General features: G+C 40.8%; 1 protein-coding gene across 2 annotated transcripts in view; it reads right to left on the bottom strand.

The window, feature by feature from the left end:
* Positions 1-394: 394 nt before the first annotated feature.
* pou6f2 (POU class 6 homeobox 2) overlaps positions 395-25486 on the bottom strand; it is an 84815-nt gene continuing 59723 nt past the window's right edge. The window contains exons 6-10 of one of the 2 annotated variants that reach the window (XM_061758910.1): positions 20176-20319; positions 14073-14282; positions 11394-11538; positions 7161-7329; positions 395-4598 (exon numbers count right to left, since the gene is read on the bottom strand). In XM_061758910.1, coding sequence (XP_061614894.1) covers positions 4070-4598; positions 7161-7329; positions 11394-11538; positions 14073-14282; positions 20176-20319 — 1197 coding nt within the window. In that variant the 3' untranslated portion in view covers positions 395-4069. The remainder of the gene's footprint in view (positions 4599-7160; positions 7330-11393; positions 11539-14072; positions 14283-20175; positions 20320-25486) is intronic. The other variant, XM_061758911.1, reaches the window with a different exon arrangement.

Below are 25486 nucleotides of genomic sequence, written 5' to 3'. Positions count from 1 at the left end.
TAAAAATTTTTTATATTAATGATGTATGACGCATCGTTTTCTCAGGATTTATAGGTTGAGAAAAAAATGGAATACTGTATTGTACTGTACTATCACGTAGCCGCTCAAAAATTAACTCTTTTTCTTAGGGACTAAATTAAAGCAGTTCTGATGTTAACAAAGTAGAATCATTTAATTTCAATACTTGAATAAGTAAAAAAACAAAAACTGTATAAAAAGATGAATAAATTAAGATTTGAGCAGCTTGATGTCAAACAATTGTTTATTCCTAACATTATTGTACAAATCAGTGGAGACAGACTTGAAGCTTTTCTATGTTTTTCTTCTTTCTCGGAAATAAACCAACAAAAAAAAGTGCTGCGTAGTCAATGACCAAAACAGATATTGCTCCATCATAGATTAAATACAGTTTATTATCATTACTATTATTTAGAAGAAAAAAAAATCCTCTGCAGAATGTTTGAGCTTTGGTTTCGAGTTGGTCGACTGCTACTTAAAAAAAAAAAAAAGAAGAAAAAAAAGCATTTGACAATAATTGTTAGCAAACAAGACTGTTGCATGTGTGTGTGATGGAGGGTATGAAAAGACCAAAAATAAATAACGCAATCAAAGTGAGGTAAAGTCGGCGCCATGATCGTTGTCTGTACATTTTTTCCCTTCTGGAGATTTCTTTTTTTTTTTTTGGATCAAGATTGTCAACATGGTGAAAAAGGTCTCTGTACAATGTGCATATCAAGTCGAGAGCTTTGGTCCGGGGCCACTGACGCAGTAAGAGCAAAATACAACAAAAACATTCCTTCCTGTGTGTGTGTTCCAGCCTCTATTTTAGTCGGGTTTTTTTTGGTTACTGTCACAATTGCCTGAATGAAAATGAGACGAAATGCATTTGAATGGCGATGATTGAAACGCAAAAAAACAAACAAAGAAAAAATCCTCTTTGTGTACGCTAGATGGACAAAATTATTGGGACACGCACAACAAGTGAAACGTAATGATTAAGATTCTCATCAATTCTGATTCAGTCACTGATTTATTTGGAGGCGTGTCCTAATACTTTTGATACATTGAGTGAATTATTGAGGATTTTGTCGTTTAGACCCAAAATATTGCAACACGAGCAGTTTAAACCTCCTGTGATGTTGGTTTCTTAGGTACAAAGGTCATGGGTCAATGTGACCCGCTTTGTTTAATTGACCAAAAATATTAAACCCAATGCAGATTCAATTTTTTAAATGATCAAAAAAAAAAAGAAAGAAAAGGTTTTAAAAAACACAAGCAGTAGAAATGTAATTAATTTAAAAAACATTTTTTTTTCACAGGAATAGTAATAATGATCCCCTGGGTCTCGGGCATGTTGAACTACCTAAGTGTCCAAAGCAACAAAACTGTTTAACTAAATTATTAATCATTTATAGTTGATTACAAATTTTTTATTTTTTTTTAAATGGGTCAATTTGACCCGTACAAGTGTCATAAATAATAAGTGAGAAAAAAATAAAAATCACAGCACATGCATAATAAATGCAAATCTCATTTTGTTTAAGAAAAAAGGGTGGCGGGGGGGGGAAGTAAGACTAGCAAGTTCAGTCCTATAAATCTATTATTTGTTTCTCGGCAACAACTATAATTTTCCGAGGTCAGTTTCACCCAAACACTTTCAACAACCCGGAAGTGTCAAAAAGCACATAAATCCCTATCAATGAAATTGAAAAAATAAAAAAAAAGAAAATAGAAAAAAAGGCCATTCAAAGAAACTGATCCGATTTTTTTTTTTTCCCCAAAGGAACATCTAGATTTGGTTTCTTGGTCACAGCAATAATGTTCCAGGGTTAATTTGACCCGGGGCATGTTTAGTTACCAAAAAGTATTAAAAGAAAAATCATAATTGTTTACATCATTATTAACACCATGACTCATAATTCCAAACTCTATTTGTCATTTTTATCTAAATTATCTTTCTTTAAAATGGGTCATTTTGACCCAGGGGATGTTTTATTACCCAAAAGTATCATAAACAAAACAATTGTTTAATACATCTCATGATTAACTGAATTACCATTACAATCCAGATTTTATAGTTGATGACACTTAAGCTTTACTTTAAAATGGGTCAATTTGACCCGGAGAATATTAAATGATGCAAAAGTATCAAATATGGGGGAAAAAGTTGATATCTCCATTTCCAACGGTATTATTATTTTTTTTTACTTTAAAATGGGTCAAATTGACCCACAACATAACAGGAGGGTTAAAGCACACATGGGGAGGTTGGACACGAGTAGAAATAAAACATTTAAATGCTACATGAGTGTAAGCTGTAAAAAAAAAAAAAAAAAAAATAATAATAATAATTCAGCATTATCATCACATTAAAGGGTTTTGTTCATCAAGTTCATTTTTGGGGTTTTGGGGGTGCTGCTGCTGCCGCATGCAGAGAGAAGCGTGACATGCAAATATTGCCAAGATTTACAAGGCTTGACTTTTTTTAGGCTTTATTAGTCATTTTTGGTTCTTTTTTTTTTTTTTTTTTTTTTTGTATTTAGTGTGTTAAAAGTGAGCCGATCCGGTTGTAGGTTTGAAAAAGTCCTTGAGCTGAAGTCTGTTGTGTTCTTTGGCTATCAGGCTTTGGCAACACACCGCCACCGTCGTCATCATCATCATCTTGTGGTTTATCAATAGCTGTAAAAGTTGTACAAAGTCAAGATGAAACACAATTATTATTATTATCATCGTTATTTCTAGTGATCATGTTTCATGTGATTTGGAGTGTGAATATGTACACAGAAAGAGGAAGGGAGGAGAAAAAGTGTCGCTTAAAGCTTCCATCTGTGGGTACAAATGTAAAAATGTAGAGCACATTTACATTAGAAAAGTATTCTTCGATGCCACATACTTTGGTAAATCGTGTTTTCATTTGGTATGTCCGCCCCCCCCCTCCCCCAATTGGTTTAACCTGTGAACATTTTTGTACAGTGGTACCTTGACTTACAGGTTTAATTCGTTCCGTAACTCTATTTGTATATCAAATCAATTTTGTGCATTGAAATGCATTATAATGCCACTAATCAGTTTCAGCCCCCCAAAACAAAGAAAAATAGCACTATATTGTATAAAAATATAACACATAAAAGAGAATCCAAAGAAAAAAAAATAGTTTCATAAGGTGTAGTTACTGTTCATACTGTAGTATCCCTGTGTAGGATGTGTCCCTTTAAGGGGCGTGGCCTAGTGAGTGACATCAGGATTGTCCGGTTAGTCTGCGTGTGAGGGACTGGGGCGTGAGCGGGGGCCTACAGCAGCTCCTTGAGAGTGTTCTCGTTTTGGGTCTGCGTGTCTGACTGTTTGTCCCGTTCAACAAATGGCTGAAAGGGCGTGGGCGACTGTGGCTCTCCTTGCCCACTTGCGAGGGCATCACTGGATCCAGTGGACCCCCGCATCACCGCGGGTCAGCATTGTTTTAGAACCTATCCCCCGTGATTTGCTGTTTTTATGCGGTACCATTGGTGCCAAGAAAAACAATTTGAAGTGAGTTGAGGAGCTTCATTTCGACAAATGTAATCATTTGCCGCAGTCTTATTGATGCCCTCCCTTAAAAGGTTTGTAATTGCCTATTGATGCCACAAGATGGTGCCAATGCACTTCTTTTCCATTAGACAGGGTTCTGGCCTGTCCAAATGAAGCTACTCCCCTCACTTCAACATAGTTCCTTGGCACCAAGATGCCACATGATGGCACGAAAGTAACAGTGACAGATTTTCAGCGAATAATGGACGACAGGTTCCCAAAACAATCTGCGAACTGGTAAAACCGTGAGTAGCCAATCACAAATTTCCGGCGGAACACTGTACATAAATTGCTAATTTGTTTGTTTTACTCGTGACACAAAGCAAAAAAATGGAGCAAGTCACGACTTGTACCTTGTAAGCCAAGGCACCACTATACATACATCTTCCTCACATTTTAATCTCTTTTTGTTTTTTGTTTTTTTTTTGGTTAAGTGAAAATCACAACGACAACACAAAGTTTTTTCAAGAGTCCAGGAGTCGGGATTTTCGGGGGGGAAAAAGGTTCATTCGGGGACGTCGTGGAGCGGGTCCCCGAGGTCCATGGAGGGCGGCGGCAGCACGGCCCCCCCGCCTGCGCCCACCACGTCGGGCTGCTTGAGGCGCTTGATGGTGTTCTTGAGCGCCTGCCGCTTGTTGCAGAACCAAACGCGCACCACCTCGCGGTCGTAGTTGAGCTTCTCGGCGATCTCGGTCATTTCCTGTCCCGACGGGTGCGTGTTCTTCTCAAAGTGCCCGTTGAGGATCTCCAGGGCCTGCGGCGTGAACGAAGTGCGCCGCTTGCGCTTTTTGGAGGGCTCGCTGCCGATAAACTCGGTCAGGTTCTGCATGCCGGACCGGTGGCGGGCCTCAGCCTCCGCCATCCAGCGCTCCAGAACCGGCTTAATCTTCTGGGCGCTTTTAGGGGTGATGTCCAACTTCTCAAACCTGGCAGGATATAAAAGGCCAGGGTTCAGTTTGCCTGTCAGACTGCTAGCTATCGTGTTCTCTTGGGCTTCCTGCGGTAGGAAAAAGTGGCTTCTCAGGATGGTGTGTCTGGGGAGAGTCGAGAAAAAAACAAGCTTACTTAAAGGTGCCTGCCGCCCTGCCCAAAAAAAAAGAAAAAAAGAAAAAAAAGAAAAACTCCAGTGGCCCAGGAAGTGTCACGGCATGTCAATTTCAAACAAAACTTCCCCAAACGTTGCCGCTAGGGACAAACAAATGAGCAATGTTCCGTTAATTTTGTTCAAAGTGATAAAAAGGCCGTGCAGTAAAAATATGCCCCGTCGTCATTTCCTTAAAACAGCTTGAATCATTCATCAAATTGCACATTCAATTTGAGCTCCAAGATTTTATATTTAATCATCTTCAATAAAGAAACATTCAAATGACAACAGACTCGTGCGTTGTTCCAGACCGATTGATAATCGGGCCATTTTTGAGCCCAATTGCCTCCTTCTGAATAAAACACAACAAAGTTGATTATCCTGTGGTGTGGGGGGTTTTAAGTTAAAATGTTAAATTGTTCCAATATTTAATGGGAGCGCAGGGAAGAACAAGCCACCCTGAACGCAGCACTCCTCTTAAAAGGGCCTGCTCAGACATGCACCATTTATGTTTAGTAGTCACACGCACACACAAAAAAGGTGGCTTGTAAGCGTTTTCAACGTGTGCTAGTACTAGGTACGAGGATGTCCTAGCAGTTCTCTCTGCTGATCCCAAAATATCCGACTTTTTTCTATTGGTTTGAATGTGTGAGACACAAATCTGTCTATTGATTCTGAAAGATCAGACTTTTTTGTTTGTGTTTAGAACGTACTTGTTTCCAAAACATCTGACATTGTTTTCATTTACGTTGTGAACGGGTGTGTTAGTCGTTCTCTTTATTAATGACTAAAGATCGGCTTTCGATTACGTTTGAAAAAATTGCAAAATATTAGCACATATTCTCTGTTAAATCCGAAAGATTAGACTTTGTGTTCATTTGCGTTTTTACGTGGTGTGCTCGTGGTTCTCTTTATTCACGAAAGATTAAAAAAAAACTTGAGACTTTTTCTTGGGCATTTTGTACAGGTGCGCTAGGACTTCTTTCTAATGATTCTGAAATATCTTTATTTTTTTTTCGCGTACTAAAACTTCTAAAAAGATCTGACTTTCTATTTGTGTTCCGAACAGTTGTAATAACACGTCTCTCTATTAGTTCCGAAAGATCTGACGTTGCTTCCGATTCTGTTGCTCCCTCGTTCTGTTGGTTCCGAAAGATTGGAATGTTTTTGTTTGCGCTTAGAATGGTTACAAATGCTAGCATTTCCGAAAGATCGGACTTTTCCCGCGAGAGCATTGCCTCGAACGATTAAAGTAACCGTCCAATCCAAATAGCGCTGATGTCACTCCATCGCTAGTCACTAAGGATTATGGTAATATGCTACGATGTATTATGACTTTTAAACAGAATTATGATTCATAGTCAATACTTCTGTATCCATGCAACTGCATCTGTCAGCTCAGCCTCCTCCCCTGTTAACCAAAGGAGAGTTAACACAACTACTTAAAACATCAGCATGTCACACACACGCGTGTGTGTTTATTTTTCAAGCTAATGGCTTTTAATGTATATTATAAATATTTCAATTATGCCTGCTTGTTAATATTTCATGCCGGGACTGTTTGACATTCGGCGGGAGGAGGAGTGAGCGTGTGCGTGTAGCGTTTCACATTTTATCGGATGTTTGATGTTGATGCGATGAAAATTTTAAAGGTTCCCCCCGTGGCGCCGCGGAAATAAAGCACAGGTGATCGGAAAAACGCCCATATGCCCGGCGGTGTCACGAAGGCTTTTGAACGAAAAAAGCCGTGTGTTGTAACCTTTGACCTATAAAAGATTGGGTGTTGAAACACCCATTTTCCCAATGAAAGGGTTCAAGACCCACATTTAAAAAAAAACAACTAACACCCACCCACATTTCCCCCGGTGTGAATGGATTCAACACCCACACTTTTCCCACTGAAATGGTTTAACATCCACACTTTTGAATTGCACCCACATGGAATATGGGTGTCCTGACACTTTTCCCCGTGAAAGGTTAAAACACCCACATTATCTCACACGGGTGTGTCAAAAAGTTGAAGGTATGTTTTAACAGCCACACTTTTTGCCACACCTGGTGACGATGTGGGTGTTGCAATACCCCCACTTTTCCCGGTGTGAAAGGTTTTTGCGGGAAAAGGATTCAACAAGCACATTTCCTTCTTACATTTCTGCGCACCCACGTGGGGGTGGCTGTCTGACCACCCAGACTTTTCCCAGTGAAAGATTTCCACACGGACGTGGCGGAAGACGGTTCGCCGATCGTCTCATGAATAAGCAAGGCGAGCATTAAACGCTCCCTCCCGCCTGCAGCGTTTAGGCTGACACCACTTCATCTTATTACGGGATGATGGGCCTTCCTCACCCTTAGTAATTATTAAATGCTCCTAAGTGCTCGGCGTAATACCGCCGCACGCATTCTGCGCGTCACGTCGGAGGATTACGAGGAGACGAAGGCCACGCGACTCCGTTACGGAGGGCTGACGCGTCGCGCCGAGCGGCGGCGAGACGGCCCGCCTTGGCCTCCTCACCTGCAGATGGCGGATTGGCTGTACGCGGGGCCCTCGGCGGCGCTGAGGGCCTGGCCCACCTGGGTCTGCGTCAGGCCCAGGGACAGGCGGCGGATCTTGAAGGCTTTGGCGAACTCGCGGATCTCCTCCAGGTTGACGCCGTCCACCTCGCTGGGGGCCGTCTGAGGGTCTGCATAGGACAAATGGAGTTATTTACAAGCACATTCATCATTTATAAACACTGTACGTATACATACATACATATATACAGTGGGTACGGAAAGTATTCAGTTTTTCACTCTTTTATATTGCAGCAATTTGCTAAAATCATTAAAGTTCTTTTTTTTTCCTCATTAATGTACACACAGCACCCCATATTGACAGAAAAAAACGGAATTGTTAATATTTTTGCAGATTTGTTAAAAAAGAACAACTGAAATATCACACGTTCATAAGCATAAGTATTCAGACCCTTTGCTCAGTACTTAGTAGACGCACCCTTTTGAGCTAATACAGCCATGAGTCTTTTTGGGAATGATGGTTTTTCACACCGGGATTTGGGGATCATCTGCCATTCCTCCTTGCAGATCCTCTCCAGTTCTGTCAGGTTGGATGGTGAACGTTGGTGGGCAGCCATTTTCAGGTCTTTCCAGAGATGCTCAATTGGGTTTAAGTCAGGGCTCTGTTTGGGCCATTCAAAAACAGTCACAGAGTTGTTCTGAAGCCACTCCTTCGGTATTTTAGCTGTATGCTTATGGTCATTGTCTTTTTTGAAGGTGAACCTTTGGCCCAGTCTGAGGTTCTGAGCACTCTGGAGAAGGTTTTCGTCCAGGATAGTCCTGTACTTGGCCGCATTCATCTTTCCTTTGAATGCAACCAGTCGTCCTGTCCTTGCAGATGAAAAAGCATGATGCTGCCACCACCATGTTTCACTGTTGGGACTGTATTGGACAGGTGATGAGCAGTGCCTGGCTTTCTCCACACATGCCACTTAGAATTAAGGCCAACAATTTCTATCTTGGTCTTATCAGACCAGACATCTATCTTATTTCTCACCATCTTGGAGTCCTTCAGGTGTTTTCTTTTTTTTTAGAAACTCCATGCGGGCTTTCATGTGTCTTACGCTGAGGAGAGGCTTCCGTCGGGCCACTCTGCCATAAAGCCCCGACTGGTGGAGGGCTGCAGTGATGGTTGACTTTCGAGAACTTTCTCCCATCTCCCGACTGCATGTCTGGAGCTCAGCCACAGTGATCTTTGGGTTCTTCTTTACCTCTCTCACCAAGGCTCTTCTCCCCCGATTGCTCAGTTTGACCGGACGGCCAGCTCTAGGAAGTGATCTGATCGTCCCAAACGTCTTCCATTTCAGGATTTGGAGGCCACTGTGCTCTTAGGAACCTTAAGTGCAGCAGAATTTTTTTTTTGTAACCTTGGCCAGATCTGTGCCTTGCCACAATTCTCTCTCTGAGCTCTTCAGGCAGTTCCTTTGATCACATGATTCTCATTTGCTCACATGCACTGTGAGCTGTAAGATCTTATATAGACAGGGGTGTGGCTTTCCTAATGAAGTCCAATCAGTATAATCAAACACAGCTGGACTCCAACGAAGGTGTAGAACCATCTCAAGGATGATCAGACGAAACGGACAGCACCTGAGTTCAATATATGAGTGTCACAGCAAAGGCTTTGAATACTTACGGCTGTGTGATATTTCAGTTTTTTTTTTTTTTTTTAATAAATCAGCAAAAATTTCAACAATTATGTTTTTATGGGGTGCTGTGTGTACATTAATGAGGAAAAAAATGAACTTAAATGATTTTAACAAATGGCCGCAATATAACAAAGAGTGAAAAATTTAAGGGGGTCTGAAAACTTTCCATGCCCACTGTATATATATAAATGAAAAATCTGAATTTTTAATAATATGAATAACACTAGATGAAATTCTATATATTAATAAATCTATAAATATAAAGAATATTACAATTCGAAATAAAAATACACTTTCAATGGCCTGTTATCTTACACTTTCAATGTTGTCATTTTTTACATTGTATTTACTATTATTATTTATATATATTATAATTTTTTTAAATTATGTTATTGTGCTTTCTTTTGAAGTATTTCTCTAAAAGATTTAATCTGTACTTTGAAAAGCGCTCTTCAAATATTTGTTTTTCCTATTCTTACTATAATAGTAATTAAAAAAATAATGTAACTAATAAACAAGTGGCTGACTGGATGTACCTCATTGCCTGTCAAGTTGAACTTTTTTTCATTTTCTCCTCTAATTGTAATCTTTTCTGAATTAAAACGACATGTAATACCACATTCTTCAATCAAGTCGTCCTAAATATATGGAAAAATATGACACAATAAAGTGTTTAATGTTCTATATTATGAGCGTTTGTGGTTGTCCACCCTTGCTTGGAAAAAGAACGCAACAAAACACCATTGAGTCCGCACCAAATTGTCAGAAAGAATTGCTGAATGGGAGCCCATCTCACATCTCTGACATCAAACAGCATCGACAAGAAAAACCCCAAAAGTTGTGGCGCTAATAATACAAATGCGTCTGTGGATGATGGGTGCCCTGTGGCATCCTGCTTAGCAAAGCAAAGTTTGCGCCTGTGAATTATTCATCTTGGTCATTATCAATCAATTATTAAAGGAATCCTCCAAGCGTGTTTAAGCCAAAAATCTATGGGGCTGCCATCTTGTCTTGTGTGTGTGTGTGTGTGTGTGTGTGTGTGTGTGGTGAGTGACGTCCTCCCAAAGTGTGAAGAAAAAGAAAAGCGTGGCGGGATGAGCTCTCGCGTCTTCATGTTGACGAGCGCGGCGTTCCCTGTGGAAGCTTGTTTACTTGCAAGAGCTCATGGAGAACATTCCGCACTGCTCGGACAAACGGAAAACATTGGGAAGGAAGCGACGCAATCAACAAAAGCCTCAAATATCAATATTTCATTAATATGACTTATTTAGTCTTCCGTGTATTTGCGTTTGTATATTTAAAACATTGATGAGTTTGTTTGATTTCTTATCATTTATTTTTATGTTTATAAGCATGTTGACACTGTTTTATCCAAGACAAGATTTGTTTCCACATATGAAGTGCACTATATTTTCCATTTAAACATTATTATCAAATATTAGGCACACGAGTATGTATATTGTTATTGTGACTATTATTTTATTATTATGACCTGATTATGGAGGTGCAAGGACACAACAGAAGTAGATTCATTTAATCTGACTAAATTGCCTCTGGGAGACTAATAATAATAATAATAATAATAATAATAATGACGATGATGATGATGATGATTATTATTAGTTGTAGCAGTAATTGGGCCCCGTGTGGTGGTGCAAGGACCCTATTGAAATCACTTAGTTTCCTCTTACTAAATTGCCTTTAGGAGGCTTTAATTATTATCATCGTTGTAAGTACTATTATTATTACTAGTAGTAGTATTAGTACTGTAGTAGAAATTAAAATTCTTAAGTAAATTTCATAGTGTACAACAGAAGGGAGGCCATTTTGTTTCTCCCTACAACAAGTTGATCAATGCCGACGTGCTTTTGGCTGTTATTAAATCCCGTGCCGTCGGTGGTTGACAAATGCAATTTACCTGAATAATACGGCAGAGTTTTTAAAAGCCGGCAGCCGCGTGTCGACAGGCTGCGGGTGAATTCATAACGCTGTGACAAAATGGCCTTGGAGGATGCAACGCAGGCTCATTTGCCACATGCCAAATCACGTTGACGAATAAGTGATGGAAATGATATATGATAACAGGACTCAAGTGCAAAAATCAACATTGCATTAAGCATCGAAACAGCATAGCCCTCCTGCTTTGTTTTTTTTTTGTACTCCTAAAGTGGTTATATATATATATATATATTTACATTTTAAAGTATTTGTTTTCTTGAGTTATAAATCAGAATAACTGACCCGCAACCAACCAACCAACCAACACAACAGGAGGGTTAAAAGAAGGGACTTTTATATACTTATTTTTGTCACAACAGTTGTTAAAACCAGATAAAAAATCTTCTCGAGACTTTTTATTTCAAATTTCCATTGTAACCCCCCTCAAAGTTTTGTTTGGCATCATTAAAAAAATACTACGTGATCCATGAAAAATGTACTGATACAGTTTCACATAAACAACTAATCCACACCTATGGTACTTGGAGGTTTCTATTCTTTCCCCACCACTGCTAATTTTGCGGTATTTGTGTTGCGTGCATACTTACTGCTGACCAGCTGGCCCACGCTGAGCGCCGAGGAAGAGGAGGAGGTGGACGAGGAGGAGGAGGGCTGGTGCAGGGGGCTCTGTCGGTGGGGCAGGTGGAGCAGGCCGGGCTGGGCGGACGAGGAGGAGGCCGGCCCGTTCGCACCCTGAGGCAACAAAAATCAAAACGAAAGCAAATCAACGCTCAACATGGATCATTAGGTTAACAGTTAACTTGTTTTAAACGCATCACGTGAACGTCAACACACACAAAAACAAAACAAAAAAACGGCGCAACTGACTGAAATGCTAAAAAAGTCCTTTCTGTATCGGTTTCACTTTGATCTGAACCTACCAACGACTCAAGATAAACTTTATTCGCGCCAGAAATTCATCCGACTGGTTGGGAGCGAGCAATGGCTTCTCATTTTCGCCCTGTACACTGCACGGCTAACAAACGATGAGATTTGAAATCGTCAGAATTGGGTGTAATTCATAAAGTTGAGCTAGCGTTAAATCCCGATGAAGCAATTAACCAACGACGACCTTCCTGCAAAATGCTATTGCTAACAAAAGGAGGCTAACAAGTAAAAGGAAGCAGTCCCCTTATCATTCGTGCCTGATCTGTACAACAAAGACATCAATATACAGGCAGGAAAAAAAAATCTCAGCGATCGTAAAATCTAGTCGTAACTGTGCGAATTCAAATTCCCGACATGGGAGAAATTCATCCGATCATTGAGATTTGAAATCGGTTGCCTTAAACAAGAGCTTGCGTTAAATACTGACATTTTACTATCGTATGTACGTTTCAAACTTTGGCTGACTGTCAAAACAAACCAAGATGCCGTCTTTAGCTAATGCTAAACAAATACTTGCAAACAACATAGCAAAGTTCTTCCCTTATCAGTTGCGCCGTGATCTGTTTGACAAAGAAATCGACACGAGGCAGGGAAAAACCTCAGAGATCGGAAAATATAATCCTCGTTCAAATTTCCGACATGATAGAACTTCATCTGATCGTTGTATGACGCGTCTGGCTGGACCAATCGTTCCTTGTTTCCTCGGCCTGTGCACTGCACGGCTAATGACGTGATTCAAAATCAAGCTTGAAACGATCTTAATTCTAATTGTAATCCTGGATTGGAAATCATTAATTCATTGTTTCCACCAATTGCGGACGTGTTACGCTCATGCTAAAAACATGGCTAACATCAAAGTTAAGCGCTTCTCTTCTGTGACTCACTGTACGCTTCCGGCAGAAGGTCAAACTTGTTAACTCATTTGAAACGGCAAATGACCGTGAATAGTGACGCAACGCAAAATGAACACTAGCGTGATAGCGAAATGTTGGGGCTAAAATCAATGCCAATAGTGAACAGCGCTCAAAGTAAGCGTTTTAGTTTCATACAAAGGCACATTCTAGACCATTCCTGCCTTTTCGACTTCTTGTTTTCCACTGGTTTAATTTACTTTCTATGGAAGGGGGGGAAAAAAACAAGAAAGAGAAAATTCATTGACATTTAGAATTTTATAAGCGTATATCCAGCAGTCCTCGAATCAAACATAATTCATGATCTGTACGCAGTGACGGCACAATAACAATGTAGTTTTATGTTTTATGCACCTTTCCAATATGCTTTTACAACATCAAGACAGGTGCGGCGTCACTTTTTAAGAGCCGGGCCGGCCTCTCCTCTCCTCCTTTGCTGTTAATTATTTTCTCCGTGGCATGTGTTTGTTTGGGATGCCTGTGAGTACGCGGGTACGCGGTAGTGATGGCGGGGGGCGGGGGGTGGCGTCAAGAGTCTAGCGCACACTGTCAGGACTGCTGACAGGCCGGGAGAATTATCTAGCTTCACTGGAAATATTCCAGACTGCAGAGTCCTGACAAGCGTAAATGATTCCTGTGTGTACACCGAGGCTTTGAAGTGGAGAGCCGGCGGTAAACATTATTTACAAAGGCAATAATTCATGGCCGAGTGGCGGGCGGCCACAATTAAATGTTCGTCTGCGCACTTTAGGGAACTTTTACTGTGTAATTTTGCGCAGGCAATCCAGTCAATAACGTTTACATTGTCAAAAGCGTGTGACTCGTATGGATCCTCAAACAGGAGGAGGAAACTTTCGGGGCTTTTCCTCTCCACAGCTAAGGACTGGCAAGTGCTAGTAGGGTTTCAAGAGTTCGGCTTAGAGTTTCAAAAGTGTGGGTTTGAAGTCAGGGTTCGGGTTTCAAGTAAGTGGTGGGGCTATAGTTAGGCTTTCAAAGTAGGGGTTTCGAGTCAGAATTGGGGTTTAAAATCAGAGTCAAGGTTCCACATCAGGGTAGGGTTTTCAAGTCAGGGTTTCAATGTAAGCCTACAAAGTCAGGTTTAGGTTTTCAAAGTAGTTCAAGCCAGGGTTTCAAATTCTGTTTTCAAGTCAGCATTAGGGTTTTGAATTACGGTTCAAAGTCGATATTTGATTTTGTTCTTTTGTGCTGCGCTGATATTCACGTTTCCGTTGTGTTCCTGGCGAGGCTTTCAAGTCAGGCTCGAAACTTGGACTTACTGCCAAAAGCGGCCAGATGCTAAGCTGCACTGTGTTTGTTCACAGCGTAGCCAGTCAGTACCTTCGTTTTACCCAATACGACACCAGCAGCCTCACCCGTGTAAAACGAGCCAACGGACGTTAGCGTTTGCGTGTTCGTGTTGGCGCTTACCTGCTGTCCGGGCTTGATTGGCGACAGCGTGATTCCCTGGGTGTTGATGACGGGCAGGATCTGATTGCCGATCACCGTGGCGATGATCTGGCCTTGAGCGTTGGTCAGGAGCTGCGGCGTAATCGGCGGCACCTGCAGCGCCGGGTTGCCGGCCCCTGATTGGCTGGAGGGCCCTGCTGAGTTTGGCATCAGCGGGATCGTTCCAATTATCTAGAAAAACAAATAAATAAATAAAATAAACGATAGAGAGGAGAAAGGCATATATTTCCAATGCGGGCGTGTGTGTGCCTGTGTACATGAAAAAGGACACATGCACAAAAAGAAAGAAAAACATACGCATTCATGTCTTCGAAGGCTTAAGAACATTGCTGAGGCAGTCGTACAGACAAAAGCAAGCGAGGCCAGAGTGGACTGCTGGGAGCACACTGCAAAGGTCAACACTGAATACCTGTGTGGATGTTCGAGTGCGTGTGTGCGCGTGCACCCGTGTGTGTGTGTGTGTGTGAGACGGTGCACACCAGTGACCGTGTTAGCATGAACGTGTGCATGCGTGACAGTGAGTGTCTGAGTGTGTTTAAGTGTCTTTGTGTGTCTCTACTGAGAGGAAAATAAACAATAAGAGGGGGTCTCGGGGAGGGGGACGAGACCAGACCTGGTGCTTCTAATCCACCTCAGCGGGTCTTCCAATCCCCGCCCCCCCACCCCCCCCCCCCCCACCCTTCTTTCCTCCTGTGTACTTGTAATCAGGAAGGGCAAATCTGAGAGTGTCAGTGCGACGTTTGCGCTCCCCCGTCATTACGCAGAAGAGCAGATCGCACATTGGCAAAGCGCCTTTGGAAACTGGTGGCACTCCACGACTACGACTCGAGGATGTTTGCTATTTGGATGTACTGTAAAAGTAAGTCACGTGGGAGAAAGAACTCCTGAGTGCTGGGATTGTTATTTTTTTTTTTGACTCTCGGTGTAAGGTCCGCTTTTAGGGAGTCAGGGGGATGTAAAACGGCGCTACAGTATATTTGGAACACCTCGCTATGATGCAGTAGAGTCACGTGATGTCTCCAGCCTCCCGTAAAAACCCCAACAAAAATATTTTTGGGTCCCAGCAGAGTTATAGTTATTCGATTTTTTTTCCCCAGCCCTATTTGATTGTTTGAAATACAGTATGCAATTCTTTGTGTTTTAGGTTTAATTTGACGGCAATAGAGCTTTCGGCGTCTACAACTGGTTCAGTGCATGCCTTTAAATTCCCTTCTTAAAGTCTTTATAATGAAGCAAAATTGAAATAAAACGTACTTTAATACCCTCCAATAATTGTGTCCATGAGCACAAAATGACTTGTAGCTTCACAAGGCTTCTCTCAATGCTGCCCCCACCCCCTCCCCCCACCCGCCCCCACTTTGACACAATCGGGGGGACTCGTCGGGAGCAAGGTGGGCCGGCGATGTGTAATTCATCCCCGCCACGGCTCATTTGCTTACGTTGCTTCGCATTAGGGCGAAGATAATTTATCTCTCTCTGGCTCGTGTTCTCTCCCTGCCACTTAGCATATTTTATTGCCGCCCCCCTTCCCCCCGGGCGAGCCCCCCTCGCTTTGCATGCCGGCGCGGCGGGGGTGACTTGTTCCGCTCAATTATTCATGGTCGTCGCGGCGCTAAGTGCTTGTTCCGTAAGCGTAATAAAAAGAGCGGGCGGGTGACAGCTTCGTTTTGAATATTGTTATGATGACACTCCGGGGGCCTCGTTTATAAAGCTTATATTTAAGTAACGTCACTTAATACATTAATAATGGAGCCGTGTATCGCAATGTGCTGCATGTATTTTACTGATGCTACCTCCCCCAAGGATGTACAGTAACTGTATGCTTTCATCACGGTATGTCTTATTAGTAAAGAGAAGAAAAAAAAAAAGTCACCAGGATTATGCTGAATAACATTCACGTGAAAAGTTGAATTTACTCCACGTTGTACTTTTAAAAATAATACAATAAAATAAAGTAAAATATATATTTTTTGCAGTGTACGAAATGTTGGTTGAATGAAAATCATGTCCAAATTGTGTGAATTTCCTTATCATCCCCAAAACAAAAAAGTTTTATTTACATACAGTAACTATGGCTAATAACATAAATATATATACTTAAAAATACAAATATACAGTTTATATTTATAGTTCTATACAACTCCAATTCCAATGAAGTTGGGACGTTGTGTTAAACATAAATCAAAAGAGAATACAATGATTTGCGAATCATGTTCAACCTATATTTAATTGAATACACAACAAAGACAAGATATTTAATGTTCAAACTGATACATTTTATTTTTTTTTAGGAAATAATCAATAACTTAGAATGTTATGGCTGCAACACGTTCCAAAAAAACTGGGACAGGTGGCAAAAAAGACTGAGAAAGTTGAGGAATGCTCATCAAACACCTGTTTGGAACATCCCACAGGTGAACAGGCTAATCGGGAACAGGTGGGTGCCATGATTGGGTAGAAAAGGAGCTTCCCTGAATTGCTCAGACATTCACAAGCAAAGATAGGGCGAGGTTCACCTCTTTGTGAACAAGTGCGTGAGAAAATAGTCCAACACTTTGAGGACAATGTTCCTCAATGTACAATTGCAGGGAATTTAGGGATTTCATCATCTACGGTCCATAATATCATCAAAAGGTTCAGAGAATCTGGAGAAATCACTCCATGTAAGTGGCAAGGCCGAAAACCAACATTAAATGCCCGTGACCTTCGATCCCTCAGGCGGCACTGCGTCAAAAACCGACATCAATGTGTAAAGGATATCGACACACGGGCTCAGGAACACTTCAGAAAACCAATGTCAGTAAATACAGTTCGGCGCTACATCCGTAAGTGCAACTTGAAACTCTAGTATGCAAAGCAAAAGCCATTTTTTAACGACACCCAGAAACGCCGCCGGCTTCTCTGGGTCCGAGCTCATCTAAGATGGACTGATGCAAAGCGGAAAAGTGTTCTGTGGTCCGACGAGTCCACATTTCAAATTGTTTTTGTAAATTGTGGATGTCGTGTCCTCCGGGCTAAAGAGGAAAAGAACCATCCGGACTGTTATGGACGCAGTTCTGAAGCCAGCATCTGTGATGGTATGGGGCTGTGTTAGTGCCAATGGCATGGGTAACTTACACCTCTGTGAAGGCACCATTAATGCTGAAAGGTACATACACGTTTTGGAGAAACATGCTGCCATCCAAGCAATGTCTTTTTCACGGACGCCCCTGCTTATTTCAGCAAGACAATACCAAACCACATTCTGCACATGTTACAACAGCGAAGGCTTTGTCGTAAAAAAGAGTGCGGGTACTAGACTGGCCTGCCTGCAGTCCAGACCTGTCTCCCATTGAAAATGTGTGGCGCATTATGAAGCGTAAAATACGACAACGGAGACCCCGGACTGTTGAACGGCTGAAGCTGTACATCAAGCAAGAATGGGAAAGAATTCCACCTACAAAGCTTCAACAATTAGTGTCCTCAGTTCCCAAACGTTTATCGAATGTTGTTAAAAGAAAAGGTGATGTAACACAGTGGTAAACATGAGCCTGTCCCAGCTTTTTTGGAACGTGTTGCAGCCATAAAATTGATTAAAGTTAATGATTATTTGCTAAAAACAATAAAGTTTATCAGTTTGAACATTAAATATCTAGTCAATTAAATATAGCTTGAACATGATTTGCAAATCATTGTATTGTTTTTATTTATGTTCAACACAACGTCCCAACTTCATAGGATTTGGGGTTGTACAAGCAAAACAAAAATAAAATACAAATAAATAACATGGGGAAAAAAATTGCCAAACATTTTTATTTTGATCCTCCCAAATAATTTAATAGCAATAATAATAATAATAATAATAATAATAAATATATTAATACATTCAAATAAACACGTGTATATTCATACTGTACATATACACAAAACTATTTAATTAAAAAGCATTATTAAATTTGTTTACATTTAAAATGTTCCATGAAAAACATGTATGTCCAAGTTTTTAATTTCTGTTTATATACTGAATAGATTTTTTAAAGTCTTTTTTTCATAGTCCAGACTAAATATTACATATACAAAAATTAAGATAAATGTTTTTGGCCATGAAGGAACCTGTTTGATTTTAGTGTGGAGTTGGATAAAGGTGCAAATTCTAGATTCATGTATTTAAGTATTAACTCTTTGATTTCATAGTATATTTTACATTTAAAACATTCCATGAAAAATATGAATGTCCAAATGTTTCCATTTTTGTTTATATACAGTACAGATAAAAACATAATAATAATAATAATAACTAAAATGTTTTCCCCCCCCCATATTTCAAAATAATAAACAAAGAGATGGAAAAAATTTTTGGGCAAAGGAGGAATCCGTTGGCTTTGGTGCAGATCAGAAATTTTCCACCTCACTAAGCATGTGTAAAATTTTGATTTGAAAAAAATATATATGATGCAAAATTCCTGTTAAAGCTGAGATTTTCTTCCTCAACGCAACAACAGGACAGGAGCAGTGAGCCAAAATGGTTAAAAGATGTTTATGTTTGGTGCTGATCCAAATGAGGACGGTTTGGCCTGGGTTGGGTTTATTTTCTATGTTTCAACTCCTTGTTTGTTCGACTTCCAACCTGCTTTCAAGTACACACGGCGAGATCTTTTTTGTGGTGGGACATGTTTCAGCGGTCCCCTCCGACTGAATAATGCTGGGGAATAATGAGTCGGGGAGCAAAGGCTGTAGCCCGGGGCTTTGACCGTCTCGGTGACCTGATTATGTCAGCCGCTGTCAGCCCGGCCAAGACGCTATGAAAGCACACAGTGCGTCAAGTCCGCATCCGCGCGGATCCAGAGCTGCGGGCACCTTTGGGAAGCCACCAAAGTCCATACTGTCTCATTAGCCGCGTTTAGCATCAAGAGCACGGACAAGCCCGTACTGGCGCGACCGCTTCATGATGATAGGACGGAGAGTTAAACGCGACTTCACCGTGTAATTGCTCCCACCAAACACGTTTGGGAGCGGGAAGAATAACCTCAGAATATTACAAGAAAAACTTCTTTTTTTTAGTGAAAAAAAAAGTTAAAATTTGACATATATTTGAAATACGAGGATATTATGATAAAAAGTCATTTTATAAGAAAAAGTCAGCATTTTCGAGAATAAATATGTAACATTACAAGAAATAATTTATAATTTTATGAGACTTAAACAGTGTTTTTATGAGAACAAAGATTTCATATCATGACAAACAATTTTGAATTTTACTAGCATATTTTAAAAAAAATTTGTCAGCTTCCAAAAAAGGTCGCAATTTTGTGTTTTTATGTTATATGAAGTTAAAAGATTACATGGAAAAACGGAATGCTACGAAAAAAGTATATTCTGACAGAAAGTAGCAAAATAGATAGAGAGCAAGTATGCTATTACACTAACAATATAGTCCTTATATTTTGCAAAAAGTGACTAATATTACTGAAGCAAATCTGCATGTAGTATGTCTGTATGTATTAAACTGCCCCCTGGTGGCCTCGGAGCACACATCAGGAAGCCCATTGAATTCAAGCATGAAATCATGATGCACACCCAGTCAAGTGCTATTATTCTTAGTTAGAAACAAGTTACAAAAATGTTTGTTGGTGTTTTTGGGGGGTTGAAACGGATTAATGGCATTTCTATTCATTTTAACGGAGAAAGATGATTTGAGATACAAATGTTTTGAATTAAAAAAAAAAAAAAGTTGGGGAAAGACTTATGTAGGTGATGCTAGCACTTTATTGGCGTGTCATTCCAGTGTTGAAATGGTGTTTTAACAGCATTCACCATCAAGTCAACATATTGCGGACAGTCAGTCTTGTCCGTGTGTTGTCAAGTGTGCACGCCGACATTTCCCTTTAATATGTGCTGCGTGTTACCTGCAATGAGATGATTCATTAGACGGAGCCCGGCAGTGACAAGCGTCATCATTCAAGCCTCTGGCTAGTGATGGAGCAATTCTGTAGCAAGCCTTTGAATATGACCAGCTCAGCGTTTTTTGTGCAGATAAGGAGCAGAAGGAAGAAGGGCTTTTGGTTATGGAGGGCTGGCGACTCACCTGCCCTTGCGCGTTGGTCACCAGCTGCCCGCCGCCTCCCTGCAGGTTGGACAGGGCGTTACCGAACACCTGCGAGCCGGCGGCCAGGGAGCCCCAGGCGGTCGCCGCTGCCACCGCCGCCTGGCTGGCCAGAGGATTCAACGGCTGGGAGAAGAAGACCAACATTGTTTTACCGTCACAGGAAAAACAGCTTTACATTTGCAGAAACTGTTTTGAGCCAACACAAAAAAAGAAAAAAAAAAAATTCTCCTTTTTCTAGAAAGGACTTCATTTTAGGACTTTAATTTTCTCTGATTGTAAATTCATTGGAAAATAGTATATAATGAATGATTTAATCGTACAAGAAATCATTTGTATTTTTCTTAGAATACAATTGTAATTTTCAGACAATAAAACAAATGTTATTAGTATAAAGTTTTACTAGAAGATAATAAATAAAATTTTAATTTCATTGGAAAATAATAGCTAATAAAGAACCAAATATTAGAAGAAATGATTTGTAATTATTCTATATATATATATATATATATATATATATATATAAAATATTATATTATTATTATTTTAGTCGACTAACATTGGAATTGTATTAGAATAAAATTGGAATTTTATTAGAATAGAATTGTAGTTTTACTGGAAAATAATACAAAATAAAGAACTTACTATTACAAGAAATAATTTGTAATGCTTTTCGAATAGAAGTTAAATTTGATTGGAAAACAATAGGTAATAAAGGACCTAATAGTACAAGAAGTAATTTGTAATTTTGTTCAAATAAAATGGGAATTTAATTCGAATAAAACTGCAACCTGATTGGAAAATAATAAAGGAGTTGATATTCTAAGAGATAATTTGTAATTTTCTTAGAATAAAATGATAATTTTCTAATAATAAACACTAAAAAGCTTCATAGTTACAATGTGTATGTTTTCTTAGAACTTAAATACATACAACACGACTGAATATTCTTGCTGCCTTTCATTCACATTCACTTATAGTATCTATTGTATCTTTTCATGTAGTTTGCATTTGCATTCCATTTACATCTGCATAGCTACAATTTAGCATAATTTTCTGGTGCTGTAAATATGTACACAGATATTCCTGGATTCCTTGACATTATTATTGTGGTGGTACGAGCTCCCAAATTCAGTGGGCACTCCAAGGCTAGCGCTACGCAGTGAATGAGTGACTATTTCACTGCTCTTAAGTTCTTCCTCCGGCCCCCCGGGGGGCAGCGAGGCTTCGGGCGGTACGAGAGACGAACTAACGGCGTATTCGAAGCCAAACGTCCAACCTGAACCACGTGAGCTCCTTGGGTTCGCTCAGTCCTACCGCCGTATATTATTACGCTTTCTCAAATCAAATGACGGAGAGAGGGGGGAAAAAAAAAAAAAAAAAAAAAAAAAATCAATACTTTTTCATTGACAGTAAAGGTTAAGCACATTAAGAATGACACCGCATTTGTCTTATGAAATCATATTTCATGTCGGTGGCCGCCCTCAAATTGGCTATGATGGATATATCCTGGAAAGTCATCCACTTTTTTTCCTTCCTTTATTGTCTTTTTATGTCTTCTTTGGACAGGACGACATTTTTAGAAAGGTGATCGTCGGCTTGCGTCAACTGAAAAACTTCCAAAAATATTTGGCACATTTCAAATGACTTGTGATGACAATGTTATGGTGGGAAATCCATTTTCCCATAGAAATGCATCGAAAAGCCATTTCAGACCCCCCAAAAACATCAAGATTTCTTTGTTACACGCTTTTAATAAATAATATACTGTAGCAATGCATTGTATAAAAACAAAATAAAATACAATGTAAAGAAAAAAAACTATGTACTATTGTATTCATGTTGGCTGTGTGCCTTTAAGGGGCGTGGCCTACTAAGCGTCACAGGTCGCTTCTTGCGAGTGTTGTCATTTTTGTATTCCTGTGTTTGACGGTTCAAATATTAACTGTATTATATAGATTCACTACACACAGAGTGCAATTTGTCCTTTTTACATTTTTGTTACTTTCATTTATGTACCTGGTGAGCGGTACAAAAAAAAAACAAAAAAAAAATTCTCCTAAAAGTTAAGAAATCAGGACGAGCGAAGGTTAAATGTGATTTCTTTTTCTCGTTTTGTTAACAGCCAATTAAAAGGCGGCTTTACTGGAAACATCTTCAATAACAGTCCTTTCCATTGTGTTAAATCGAGATGAAAAGACACGCCTGCCTTTATTCGCCGAGAATACGCGTGCGTGTGTGTGTGTGCGTGTGTGTGTGTGTGTGTGCGTGCGTTTCCAGACCTAAACAGGTGATTTTCCGCCACGGTGCCTCCTCGGCGGGAGGGAGCAAATGACAGGCCCGGCCGAGCGTTTGCGCTGATTGCATGTGTTGGAGGAGATAAACAACGATTCTTCCAGCGTGCAGACAGGGCCGGCGTTGTGCTTGCTTCTTTACGCTACCTTGACACGTTTCTATCCCAACCTAAAGCCTCCATTTTCTTGACACCTCTCCGTCGCAAAGATACAGACGAATATGGGAGGCTCCGAGACGCTAAATGCGTGTGTTTGGCTGCAAACGGTCTAAAGTGCGGCGTGGTCGCACTTTGTTTTTAGTCGGAGGGTCGCCTGGTGCGTGTAATCTCCGAAACAGAGGGAAAAGTAGCACCGCTGCTAACCGTGGCCAGACATGGAGACCCCCCACTGGAAATCTAAAATGGTTTTGACACAAAGAAACCGCAGTATATTGTTGTTATTTTTTCCTCTTTCAGCGTTGAGCTAAGAAGAGATAAATGCTTAGAGATGCTGATGCCGCCACGAGTTGTGCTTTTTCAGTGGCAAAATGATGATCGATTATCAAATTAACGACAACAACATCGACAACTATTTTGATAATCGATTGATCCATTAGAGACCTTGTCCTTATGAATTTCTTAGATTTCTGGAGTTCTCCATGAAAGCAGACTGATTATCTTTGTGCTGAATCAAAATAAGACATTTGGAAACATCCGCTTTTGCTTTGGAAAACAACGATCAACATTTTTGCCTGTTCTCTGACATGTTACGGACCAAAACAGTTGCATTATAATCAATTGATGTTTTTGCATTTTCGGCAGTGCCAATTTGAAATAATGTCCTGTTTTTTTTAATAAAGGGGTGAAAATTTAAATTCTTATTATTTTTTTTTATCTGACTCATCGATTAATCCCAAAATATAATCGACAGATGAATCAATAATTAAAGTCAGCATTGCCTGCAGGCCTAATTGTGTTTAATAATGCCGAATCAATTTTCATCAGACCACTTGATTAATCGTTGGGATAATCGGCAGAATACTTGATTCCAAGAATATTCGCGAGCTGCGGCCGTACTTCAGATATGCCGCCGCTTGAGTGAAGTGGGCAGAAAAAGAAAGGAGCTTAAAGTACTGCAATGTCCTCGCATGTCGTCAAGGACAGCCACGGTCGCCGATGCATTTTGAACCGATGATTGAACGTGGAAAAAAAAAAACCCACCTTGTTATTCGAAAAAAAAAAAAACAGAAGTTGGGACACTCTTAAGTCAAGATACACCACTGCACATGAGTTTCACTTTTTGATTTAAACGACTGAAATGAATGAACTTTCACTCGCAAGTGTGACCACAGCGTCCCTCGTTAGTGAGAAGAGCTTGTATAGTGCATGGTGTTGGCCCCCAGTGTATATACAACAGTAATAACAACAATATTGCTACGATAAGCCAAAGTTGGCCCTCCCAACATCGAAGTTTGCCCTTCCTCCTTCTCTTCCTATTCCCCCCTTCCGCACCCCACACTTGATGTAATCAAGTGTGACACGAGAGCGCACGCTCCGTATCTGTCACCGGGGCCGCCGACAGGCCTCTGCTGACTCTTCCCTCGCGCCCTTCTGTGCTTAAACATCAAAATGCCATTAGGCCCTCGCAAACACCTCCGCCGTGGGGCCATCTGTTGCCCACTGCTGGGCCTCTGCTGCGCACCTTGTGAAAAAGAAAGCCCGCCACAATCCTCCGGACGGAAGGCGAATATTGAACCGGGGCTAAAAAAGACAATAATGGGTCTTGCGGCAGCGCGGTGCGGGAGAGGTGCGCATGTATGCCTCGCTGTTGAGAAGTTCTGGGATTGAATCTCAGCTCTTCTGTGGAATTTGCATGTTCTAGTGCTTGCTTCCACAAAAAAAAAAAAAAAAATATATATATATATAAAAAAGCCAATACAGTGGGCCCCCGCTGTTCACGGGGCACAGGGACCGCCTGGACCGCAAATAGCGAAAGTCTGCGCATTGATGCCCATTATAATTATTGAATAAGCAAGGATAAACCACCAATAAGTGTTTTCGTTGTTGGTTCCCCCCAAAAAAGAAAAAAACAGAAAATGCTTATTATCTCTATGTGCCCTGCAATTGACTTGGCAACCGGTCCAGGTCGTACCCCGCTTCGCTCGCCCAAAAATCAGCCGAGCGAGACCCCGGCCAGTCCCCCTAATGAGGACAAGGTATCGAAAACGGACGCCTGCTTCTTCTGCAGATGGCGTGATGTCATCAGAGCCATTTGAGTGACAGCTAGTTAATGCCCGATCAAATAAAAAGCATTAAGGCGCGGGGAAACGGCGGCGTCTAATGAGGCGCAATGCAAATGAAGGCGGAGGGAGAGTCGTGAAAACGTTGGCGGCGACGATAAAGCGCTGATGGAGTGCCGGGCGCCGGCCGTCAATCTCGCCGCTCGTTACCTTCCGGCCGAATTAAGCGCGGCTTTAATCGTGCCATAAAATCCTGGCTGGCCCATTTGTTGATAATTGTGAGTCTTTTTGGCCGTATATTCCCTCCTTTTACGCTACGTTCCGCTCGGGTTTCTTTGATGGCCAGGGGGATGATCGATGATATTTAGTCAGCTCGCCGCATCTTAAACGGTCGAGAGTAGTCGGTGATTAAGCATCTGGCGGGGATGTGCTGACCATGTGACATATTTGGCGCTGTTATATCTGGAGAGGCACTCGCGGCGGGGCGCCGGCCATAAATCTACAGTCGCACGGTTGTAGAATTTAAAGAGAACACATTATGGAAAATTTACCTTTTAATGGCTTGTATACAAATAGTTTTGTCTTCGGTGTACCGGCCGAGTAAAAACGTGTGAAATTAAACAACCGAGTCAAACTTTTGTTATCTGCCTAGTTTTGAAAATGCAAATTCTGCAGTAAAAAAAAAAAAAAATCGGCTCCAACCCATGATTGGCAACGAGGCTGGGCGAAGATCCACAGCCACTTTTAAGCGGACTACTACGACAGTTTTTACGTCTAAAAT

Source organism: Phyllopteryx taeniolatus, chromosome 20 (assembly GCF_024500385.1).
Source record: "Phyllopteryx taeniolatus isolate TA_2022b chromosome 20, UOR_Ptae_1.2, whole genome shotgun sequence".
Classification (NCBI taxonomy): Eukaryota; Metazoa; Chordata; class Actinopteri; order Syngnathiformes; family Syngnathidae; genus Phyllopteryx; species Phyllopteryx taeniolatus.
The sequence above is the reverse complement of the archived record's forward strand: the minus strand, read 5'-3'. Positions and strand labels throughout refer to the sequence as shown.